Source organism: Gigantopelta aegis, chromosome 10, assembly GCF_016097555.1.
Source record: "Gigantopelta aegis isolate Gae_Host chromosome 10, Gae_host_genome, whole genome shotgun sequence".
Lineage (NCBI taxonomy): Eukaryota > Metazoa > Mollusca > Gastropoda > Neomphalida > Peltospiridae > Gigantopelta > Gigantopelta aegis.
The window spans coordinates 49,520,387-49,532,112 of record NC_054708.1 but is presented as its reverse complement, the minus strand read 5'-3'; the positions used below and the strand labels follow the sequence as shown (position 1 = coordinate 49,532,112).

General features: G+C 35.9%; 1 protein-coding gene across 2 annotated transcripts in view; it reads right to left on the bottom strand.

Moving 5' to 3' along the window:
- Positions 1-6,322: 6,322 nt before the first annotated feature.
- LOC121383286 (protein GPR107-like) overlaps positions 6,323-11,726 on the bottom strand; it is a 31,179-nt gene continuing 25,775 nt past the window's right edge. For both annotated transcript variants that reach the window (XM_041513204.1, XM_041513205.1), the window contains exon 15: positions 6,323-9,037. In XM_041513204.1, coding sequence (XP_041369138.1) covers positions 8,929-9,037 — 109 coding nt within the window. In that variant the 3' untranslated portion in view covers positions 6,323-8,928. The remainder of the gene's footprint in view (positions 9,038-11,726) is intronic.

The following is an 11,726-nucleotide window of genomic DNA, read 5'->3' as shown; positions in this document are numbered from 1 at the left end:
TGTGTGTGTGTAGGGGGAGGGGATCTGTATATGCACTTTCTAACAAGACATAGATCAGTTGTGTGTGTGTGTTTGTAGGGGGAGGGGATCTGTATATGCACTTTCTAACACAGACATAGATCAGTTGTGTGTGTGTGTGTAGGGGGAGGGGATCTGTATATGCACTTTCTAACAAGACATAGATCAGTTGTGTGTGTGTGTGTGTGTGTGTGTGTGTGTGTAGGGGGAGGGGATCTGTATATGCACTTTCTAACAAGACATAGATCAGTTGTGTGTGTGTGTGTGTGTGTGTGTGTGTAGGGGGAGGGGATCTGTATATGCACTTTCTAACACAGACATAGATCAGTTGTGTGTGTGTGTGTGTGTGTAGGGGGAGGGGGGGGGGGGGGGGGAGAGGAGACCGGAGTCTCGTGAGGGCAATCTATCATACATCGCGCATTCTACCACCAACAAATCGGCATTGTGTTCATTCGCCTTCCAACCAGCGTACGACTGCTATATCACAGGCAATATGTGCTATCCTGTCTGTGGGATCGTGCATATAAAAGATACCTTGCTATTAATGGAAACAATTAGCGGGTTTTCCCAACACTACATGTTAAAATTACCAAATGTTTGACACCCAATAGTCGACGATCAACAAATCAATGTACTCTGGTGGAATCTTACCCCCCCCCCCCCCCCCAAAAAAAAAAAAAAACAAAAAAACAAACAAAAACCAACAACAAAAAAACAACAACAAACAAACGAACAAAAAACCCAAAACAACAACCCACAAAACCAAACCCACCCACCCAAACAAATAAAAACACACACTTTTTATTCGCTTTCTCCAAACGCTTATCAAGGAACTCTATATGAAATCTATACCATTTTCTCAGTCAATTCATCCCGTTTCATAGGCATCTATCCCCGCCCCCGTAATGTGTCAGTCTATCCTGACATTATACATGGCCGAGTAGGTTCCATTAGACCAAATCAATTCCTATTGCCGATAATGTTAACGTTTACTAATAAAACTGATATAAGCAGCGTTTCAACACACCCAGGAAGTACAGCAATAGAAAGTGTGGCACCTCACATCTAATCTAGCTGCAAGAAAATAGGGGGTCACGTATCATTTAAGAGATTTAATTTATGTTTTTAATAGCAACCGTCATTTTTGCTGAAAATTGCAGTTCCATTTTTGGGGGTACCCCGCATTAGTTTCAACCTCTGGTATATACTGCATAACAACTGTATAACAAATAAAAGTGTAATTATTTATTGTCAATGGATAATAGTATTTGCACAAATAATCAATGTCGCATATTACTACCAATCACACCCACAGCTGCTTCTACTCCGTAAATATTTGACGGTGCACGTCGAACTTTGACACGGTACTCTCTTCTTTGGTACTATGCAACCAGTAGCACAATTATTTAAACAGAGGGTGAAAAAAAACCCTCAAAACCTTGATGGATTTTGTCAAGAGACATGATCGAAATACAAACACGTTTGATAAATGACACTTTATTGACAATTTACATGTACACACAAAAGTCTGAAAGAAGAATTATGATAAATAATTACAAGTTATATACAATATATCACATCATAATAGAATTGCAAAAATGGACTCTTAATAAAATGCATTTCAACAAGTTTAGGCGCCAAAAGTTTAATTAACCTTCAAACAATGCAACATTTCCTCTTATCAGAAGTGCCCGAAATTGAGTTGACCTTCTACCTTCACGTTCTGCTAGACTGATGCTCTGCTAAAATTGAACACTTGGCCTCAGACCACAATTAATTTCGCTATATGTTTCTATATAGCCTTAGTGGCTATAACATTTTTATTAATATCAGCAGGCCCGTGAAGTTTTGTATGTACCTTTGCCTGCATGGGGGACACATACCCTGAAAAGGACAACCCCTGTTGTCCAGCTCTTTCTCCCAGCATATTGGTTTAAACAGACACACCCTCTAAACCAGGCCGGAGTACACCCATTTTACACAAAAAGCACTACTTTTGCATGGGCCGGAATTACCACAAACAAGTCTTCAATGTCAACAAGTTACACATGTTTACAAACTACATGCTATCCCCTGCCACTTCAGTCAAACAGTTGCCACTTCATAGCTGACTGCCATGAAATAATCACAGTCAAACAGCAGACTACTTGCGCGGTGAAACTTCCGGATTTTCGACAACCAAATGGGAAGATAACTGTAATCTGAGGCCACTTCACCGACTGTCGGTGTCTCATAATCAGCTAACTTTGCAAACATCACCAAACATGGACATGTGATGCTCACAAAACATGGCTATGCTACACACTTCATTAAAAATAGTAGAGGAAAGGGATATTTAATGACACCTAATGACATTTTAAATTATGGCTAGTTGGTGTCGAACATAAGCACATTTTCAAATTTTCGGTGGAGACAAAAAGAGAGGAAACCCGCTGTCGCCACATAGGCTACTCCTACCAAAACGAGCAAGAGCCAGTACATATCACGGCTTTGATATATCAGCTGTGGGACACTGGTTGGGGTGGGGGGGGGGGGGGGGGGGGGGGGAGGACGACGACCCATGTCTATTGAGGCAGGCGCGCATACAGGGAATGATGCAGGTGGAGAGGTTTACAGTGTTGCAGGCTGAGATTAAGGGCACAAAATGCCACTTACTAGGAATAAAATGTTATTTTTTAATTGCTTTGAGATGAGGGTTAACTGACCCCTCCCATCCCCACCACACAAACAGCTCTGAACATGCACCTGTGAAGGCAAACCAGTACATCTCATGTGAGCATTCTACCAGAGGAAGGAAGGAAGGAAATGGTTGATTTAATGACGCACTCAACACATTTTATTTACGGTTATATGGCATTGGACTCTGCCAGAGCTACATCCCACTCCGTCTAAACATGGTTGTCAGAAAGAAAGAAGTGTTTTATTTAATGACGCACTCAACACATTTTATTTACGGTTATATGGCATCAGACATATGGTTACGGACCACACAGATTTTTTTCGAGGAAACCCGCTGTCGCCACATAGGCTACTCTTTTACGACAGGCAGCAAGGGATCTTTTATTTGCACTTCCCACAGGCAGGATAGCACAAACCATGGCCTTTGTTGAACCAGTTATGGATCACTGGTCGGTGCAAGTGGTTTACACCTACCCATTGAGCCTTGCGGAGCACTCACTCAGGGTTTGGAGTCGGTATCTGGATTAAAAATTCCATGCCTCGACTGGGATCCGAACCCAGTACCTACCAGCCTGTAGACCGATGGCCTGCCACGACGATGGTTGTCAGATGCTCAGCTATCTTTGAAGAGTTAGTATCTATGTTCAGCTAACCTTGTGCACTTACATTTCACCAACCCTGGACACTTCACTGAATATGAGGGCCTTGCAGACTCGTTATGAAATAATATTCCATGTGGCTGCAATCTTGAGTACATTTAAAGATTATTTAACAATCTAAAATAGATCATCCACATTTTACTTCCTGCAATATGCCATTCTTCAATATCCTTTGTTTAACAAGTCCTCTACTTTATGGTAATTCAGAGTCTTCAGAGAAAACCACATTTTTTTCATCAGAAGCAATGAATCTTTTTATATACATTTCCCCATAGCTAGGACAGCACATAACATGGCCTTTGATATACCAGTCAAGGGACAGTGGCTGAAAACCCCAAAGAGTTCACCAACAAGGTTCAATCCTACTACACAAGCACCTCAGGTCGCAAGCATTCTAATGACTGAGCTAAATCACACTCCTTTAGATGTAGTGTCTAATCTAGATCACAAAAAATGTATTAATTTGTCATTAACAAATCAAAATTAAAGGAAAAGTCAAATTTACATCTGAACACCAAAGCTTCAACCTCAACCTAAATTTTATTATTATCTACCATCCAAATGATGTATTGGTGGAAAAAGACAAAAGCATTCACATCTATTCCCAAATAATTCATTGCACTTAATTGAGTAAAACAGTTCTTAAGCAAAAAAACATCGTCCATCTTGCACTGGAGGAAAAAGTGCCATTATTCCCGATATCCAGTATCACGGTTACTAACAGTGGCTTTAATAACTGTTTCTCAGGACTTTTTCAAAGACTTTCAAAGAAAAAATATGTTAAAGTCAACTCTTACAACAAGTCTTTACATTTCTTTCACTTTAAAACACTGGTTTTAAAATATTTTCTAAACCTTTTACAGTGAACGTGATGAGACTAATTGGTACATACAAGAATGCCATAATGTCCTTCTTTAGACAATGCTGGATTAGCTGGCGTCCACTGGTTACAAAATATTTAGTCAATATTGATTCAAGAAAAATATATGGACAAAAGACTTTTCCAAAAAGAAAAAAAAGCAAGCCTAGAGGAATACTGTAACACTAACAGATTATCAGTGAGGCAGACATTTGGAACAATGAATGAATGTTTCACAACACCTCAGCAAGAAAGATCTAATGAGTAGAGTGTCATGGTAACCAGCATACCACATACATGGGTAAAGGGAGGGTTTAAAAAACAAAAACAGAATCCCTGAAAAAAATAAATGACTAGATAGAAATAACAATAGATTCACACTATTTAGATAATATATGATATGACCCAAAAACCTTCTGAAAAGTAACTGCTCTAGTGATTTATACAAAAACAAAACAAAATAGTTGTAAGTAAATACAATGATACTCGTAAAAATATCTTAGCCAACCACATCACGATCAACTTTTAGAGATTAGGCCACCTATTTTTTATTCAATGGTTTACGGATTTTTTCCCACAAAATATATGTAGGTGGTCGAAATAAAAATAAAAATAAAAGTTTTGGATCCATTTTATAATAATGTTTTTCTGACCAATTTTTTTTCTGTCGGAGGAAAAAAAAGAAGAAATTTTTCAATTCCAGATTATTCATCATGAACACACACACATAGGTATGTTGCAAATGGATTTTGTGGTTGCATGTACTTTCTCATTCACTACCATTCTGCTTCCCGGGTTGTTTAATACACCACTCTGCATGTAGCATTGGTTTGAATATATTTTGTCCTTTTAAATACACAGGTATGATACTACAAGTCATGGAAAAAACCTAAAGTACTTCATAATAATTTGAGGATATTAATTATAAAAGAAATTCACAAAAGTTCATGCAAGATTTTGGATGGAAATTTGTTTTTATTAATAGTTTCAAATCTTGTCACACAAGTATCATGCCCGATATATTTAAGATCCAACAAAATGTCTTTATATCAGCGTAGTCTTAACAGATATGAAGTGCACTCATTTAATAGTTCGCATGTTCTTTTCTTTCAGTTAGAGTATTTATATCTCGTTTAAATAACTAATGTGGATATATTCATGTAATTTCAAAACAATTACACTAATAAATATATAATCGGGGCTAATCGACTCACTTTTGGGGTGAAACGACTCCGTATGAATAAGATTTTAGAACGAACCAACCCTGGGTGAACGGGTCTAAGGGCGAAACAACACAGGGTTCGAAATGGTTTTAGGGCGAAACGACCCGGATTCAACAGAAATTGGTCAGCACATGTCGTAATTTTACTGCTTTGGCATTCAGGCATATAAATACTGTATTATACATAGATGCTTATTGATTTATACTTTTAATATGTATTTATGATGTTGAATTAGTTAATACAGACATACTACGATAAACTGTTCAAAAAGTAAAGTTTGTTTTATTTAACGACGCCGCTAGAGCACATTGATTTTTTATCTTATCATCGGCTATTGGACGTCAAACATATGGTCATTCTGACAGGTTTTTTTTTAGAGGAAACCCGCTGTCGCCACATAGGCTACTCTTTTTACGACAGGCAGCAAGGGATCTTTTATTTGCGCTTCCCACAGGCAGGATAGCACAAACCATGGCCTTTGTTGTACCAGTTATGGATCACTGGTCGGTGCAAGTGGTTTACACCTACCCATTGAGCCTTGCGGAGCACTCACTCAGGGTTTGGAGTCGGTATCTCGATTAAAAATCCCAAGGCTCAACTGGGATCCGAACCCAGTACCTACCAGCCTGTAGACCGATGGCCTGCCACGAGATAAACTGTTCAATTCTGCTACTTGAAATTCTTATTTCGACATATAGCCGCTTTCCGCAAGTATCAATAACAACAACAACAAGATGGTGGCCATGCACCTGTGCACCCACACAGTACACGGCAAAGTCAAAACGCAACATACTTCTGAATAAATAATTTAACAAAGACAGAATATGATTTGACAAGTATAATTTTGGGAAAAATACCCTTGAATTACTTTTTTTATTTTTTTATTTTTGGTCAGAACGGCGGTAAAAAAAATAAAAAAATGTAGGTTTGCATTTTTATTTTTCCAGCGGGACTTTTTAATGAACTTCGGCGGATCCGTAAACCTATTAATCAAAAACGACTGGCCTTACTAATTCCAGGTGGTATATAGACAGAACCACATATGATACTAGTTTTTTGCCATGTTATTTATTGCATGAGTTTATTATATTCTGCAAGAATATTATACCACGAGACCACGTAGCATTCGAGTGGTACACATCTTGTGTACTATAAACAAGTGCAATAAATAACATGAAAAAACAGGTGGTATCTGGTTCTGTATTTATTACATACCATTTTTCAATATTCAATATTATGATTAACAAAAGTTTAATTAAATAACACAACTTACTTCGATATGAAAGTTGGTTGAATTTTATGGAATTTAATGAACACCAAGCATCCTGGCAATAAACATGACGTCATTCTTGGCTAGGTATACATGTTCAATAAAATATTTTTCTATTGCACGGTTATAAATGTCTTTATTACTATATTAAGATTAAATGTAAAAACTAAATTATAAGTAAAACCCTTTCTAGAATGGAATAAAGCTGAAGGGAGCTACTTGATGCGTAGACGAGTTAGATATCTATGAGAAAACCTAAACGTCTGTCAAAAAACACAGAATGTTATGTCCATATAGACAATGTGTTTGATCATAGACTAAACTATTTTTTGAATCATAGAATAAATTAAGTACATGTATTATCAGTAAAACCTAAGAAAGATGAGTTTTAATATGTAACTGCAGTTTAAATCAAGTTTTTCTTCACGCATTTTCATTGTTAATAACTACATGGTTCACTGGTTTTAAACATACTTTAATTATTAAACAGGACCACAATTTATCGTCTTAAAATTTAATACTGATGTGTAGGAGCACAATTCATCAAATATAGACACTTGACATTCTGATGATTCAATCTTGTACAAGTAGGTTTTAATACCTTTTTTACAAGCACCTTCAGAAAATACTCCAAACATTCTGACAATATATCAACCTACTTAACATATGCATTCTTAGCAGGGACAATGGAATGGGTGAGGAATAGGGGAATGGGTGGAGAATGGGTTTCATTCCCCATTAATTTTGTCAAATACACTATCTGTATGTAATTTTTTTTTTTAATCCATGTCAGCATCCTTGTGATAAACCCCATCCCAATGTTTAACGGTGGAAGCCTACCCTCCTCTCACCTACATTAATCAGACTACACTATAACGCGGCTTTATCTACACATGAATGGAACGACAATTGGAACAGTATACATTTCAGTTAGATTTGACATCAAATTTAAAAATCAATAACAAGACATTATAAAACAAAGATTCACAGTGCACATGATAAATTCACGTTCTTTATTTCTATGGCCTGTTTTGCATTAACTTGGTTCTGCAAGCAAATTTATTGATATACAGCATATACTGGTACACAGAATATTTTTCATATAGGTTTCCACACAGAAAAAAAGGCTGATCAATGAGCAATTTTGTCCATGCGTGAGTTTTCCACTTGGTGAAGACGTTTCCTTTTTATGTACACTGTAATGTCAAATAATGTATAGTAATCTGCTGGCAAAAAATGCAGATATGGACTCTCATGAGAAATTGTGCAAAGCATCGGGTTAATGGAAAAAAGGCCAACTACTTAAATACAAGTGCACTGTTAAAGCTGCCGACACTTGTTTGACAAGTGCATACCGTTACGTATAAAATGCATTTCAAGTTACTATAGTAACCAGGACACCCAGAAACACAATGAAACAGTGTGTAAATTAATAGGGTGGAAAAAGCTGTAATCACCAAACATATTTAACAATGCTTACACACTATGGTCAATAACTTTAAGAATTCACAAAAATAAATAACATTTGACAAAATGTAGTTTAAAACGTATTCACATAATTGCAACAGTCATCACCATCAAAATTAAACAACTTGTCACAAATATTAAGACAACTTAACTTTACAGTTAGTACACAAAATCTGGAACTGCCACCCTAATTCTAACATGGGTTAAAACAAAAACAGCTTCCAGTATGGATGAAAAAGTCTAACAATTATATTTTACAAGTTTTATATTTTATATCCCTCTGACCAAAAATAAACACTTTAACAATGAAACTCAAAATTAAACAAGTTTAGTCATCACACATCATACTCAAGTGGTTAGAAGTCATATTTAAAAATAAACAGTGCCATAAATTGGTACGATCACTGCAATAAAGCTTTCACATGCATAAGATGTTCCGAGGATAAATAAATCACCACATTAACATGGGTGCCATATACAAATTTATTAACCTGGTTTGATAACTGTTGTATTCCTATAATTTCTGCGTGGGAATATATAATAGGTGCTTGATACACAAACTAATGTAATAATCTCTATGCACACTTTTCGTTATCAAACCTATTTAATAAATTGTGAATGTCACTCCCACTCATGTAATAATCTCTTGTTTCTCATGATTGTATGTTATATAAAAGCGCATTGCAATGAGTTGTCTGTTTGTGTAACTGAACGCTGGGGTCCCTGCAACGTATCCATGAGTCCGTGCGTCCGTCAGTCGTACTCGTGACTACTCTCACGCTGCTTCATCAGGTTCTCCGTGCTCTCAGAATTCCTCTGGTTCACTTTCACAACTGACTCCGTCGATCCAGTTTTTGTCAGTCTGTAAATCACAAAAAAACCAGTTATCACAAAATTTTTATCACAGTATTCAGTGCACCTAAAAGCAACCTATATCAAAGCTGTATTCATATTCATCACCAACTGAACCGAGGACATGAATATATAGTTATACGTAAGAGTAAAACGTACATGTTTCTGTTTCATGCAAAACGAAAAACCAATGTCAGACCAAGTGCACAGATTTATACTTGTCTACATCAGTGGTGTAATACCAAAACCGGTCAGCTATCAGACTGATACCATACCTAAGTTCCGTACAGTCAACCAGACACTGGCAATTTCCCTTAGCTTCTGTAGCACTGAATAATACATTTTGAATGGCTGCAATTTTCTTGTGAACAATTAGATAACAGTGTTCTCAGTACTCCATTTGTTTTCTTGTGAACAATTAGATAACAGTGTTCTCAGTACTCCATTTGTTTTCTTGTGAACAATTAGATAACAGTGTTCTCAGTACTCCATTTGTTTTCTTGTGAACAATTAGATAACAGTGTTCTCAGTACTCCATTTGTTTTCTGCCACCATGCATGCACCGAAAATAATTTATAAAAACTTATGTAATATTGTAAGGATTTGGTAATGTGTGACATTACCAGTGGTGTATTTTATAAATAATATCTGCATTATTGTTGATGTTCGTATTGGAAGATAATGCACTTTTAATAGAATCAAACAAGAACGTTTGTTTACATTCTTGTTTACACTTATTTTAATGGGAAGTTGAATTATTCACAATTCATACGACATATCATTAGATTTGTTTAGCATTAATGGAGGTATTTATTACCGTATGAGAGATGTTATCAGTTTCCAAGTGGAAATAAGATTGAAGGTTAGCAATAGTAGCTCGTAACATATATGTTATACGAAAATGGCACCAGAGCCTCGTTCTGAAATACTTCCTGTCATAAACAACTGTTTTGCAGACGACATTCATCTTGCAAAGGTAAAGTGCTATTTTTAGCTGATTATGTATTTATGTGTTTTTAAAATATGAGAAATATCTTATAAAATATGTAAAATTAAGTACAGTTGGCTAAGAGAGTTAATTTTAGCGTTATTGGCAATTTATCCAATAAAGAGTAGAATAATTCTGTCGTTCCAACCATAGTAGAATTACGCCAAACGTAGAATGTGGCGGGGGTATAAATAGCAATCCAGCCAATGTTGGTTAGTCTGGTCAATCGCGTCATCTAGTGTGGTCGTAATCACGTCATTGTATAGTCAGTCGGGTTGTTGTCAGTATTTCGTCCTATTAGGTGGGTTGGTGTAGTAATTGACAATAAAGATTTAGCAGATGTTTTAATATAATAAATAAGGACCAGACTCATTTTTAGGCCATGAAACGAAACTTGCTAAGAAATAGAAATAGATTTTGACTATGCATTAATTAAGTTAGGGAATAGAGTAAGCAATACCCAGCACATAAATGTGTAGGTCACGGGTATTGTGGATATTTATGTGACAAGTTCAATTACAAGTGTATAAAGAATAGAGTGTGCACACACGAGGCTTGTGCATGTACACTGATTAGGCAAACAATTGGATATTGTTTGTATTGTTTTGTACCAGTGAAGTAAGTGCAAGTGCAGTGTGCACTAGTATTTGACAAACAATTTGAGATATTGTTTGTAGACTACAGTATTTTTCTAGTGAAGCATTAAGGAGGATATTTTAGTACAAAATCCATTACCTGTATCTTTTTCTAGACTCAGTCTGTTGAGTTCCTAATTAATTGGTTAAAGTATTGGCAGATGACTGAACTCAGTCTTTTAAGGTCATCACCTGACTTGTTAAATACATTGAGTAGAATATATTGTTAGTTATTTAGCAATGGAATAATTTAGTGTTAGTATAGAGCTATTATTGATTATTTAATTACTAAAGGAGACATATACATATACATTCAACGAGATGTTAACCTGTTAAAATTTATTTGTTATTAATAAACAGTGATGAAATTGAACATTTGTTGGTGACGTTTCCCTTAATTAGTAAATTGACCATTTACTAGACAACCAGTTTTCCTGGGTCGTCGCAATATAACCGGTATTGTCAAGAGCCTAAATCAAATACCTGTTATTTATTTCCAGTACATTAATAACTAACAAGCATTCCAGAGTACTGCTAAAGAAAGACAAGTTCCCAACCATATCCTTTAAAAAAAATTATCTCCCGAGTTCAAGGGCCATAACTCTGTGCAAAATAGGTCAAATGCCATGAAAGTCAAATCTTGTATGTAACAGTATATGATAAAGCTATACACAAAACACCTCGAGGCATTTAGGAAAAAAAAAGACTGGAAAATTAAATGTAGGACAGACGGACAAACAGATGGATGGAGACGAAACCTACAGTCCCCTTTGGTTGGACTAGTAGGGGACTAATCAGTACTATTTGCACAATGAGAATGTATTTCATTAATATCTGCAAATTCTGTGCTTTTCCAATGTAATGTAATCAGAAATGCTAAAAAAAATAACATCCATTTTATTTGATACCTTCAAACGTAGTTAACAAACCATAGATACATTTGTAGTGATCTTTTGACAATCTACTCTTTTTAATAAGAATGATAAGTAATCTTTCATTTCTTCATTATAATTATGTCCTGGGTGCTAAATTAAATTTAGACATACTTTATGATAATAAAATTGCATTATTGGCTA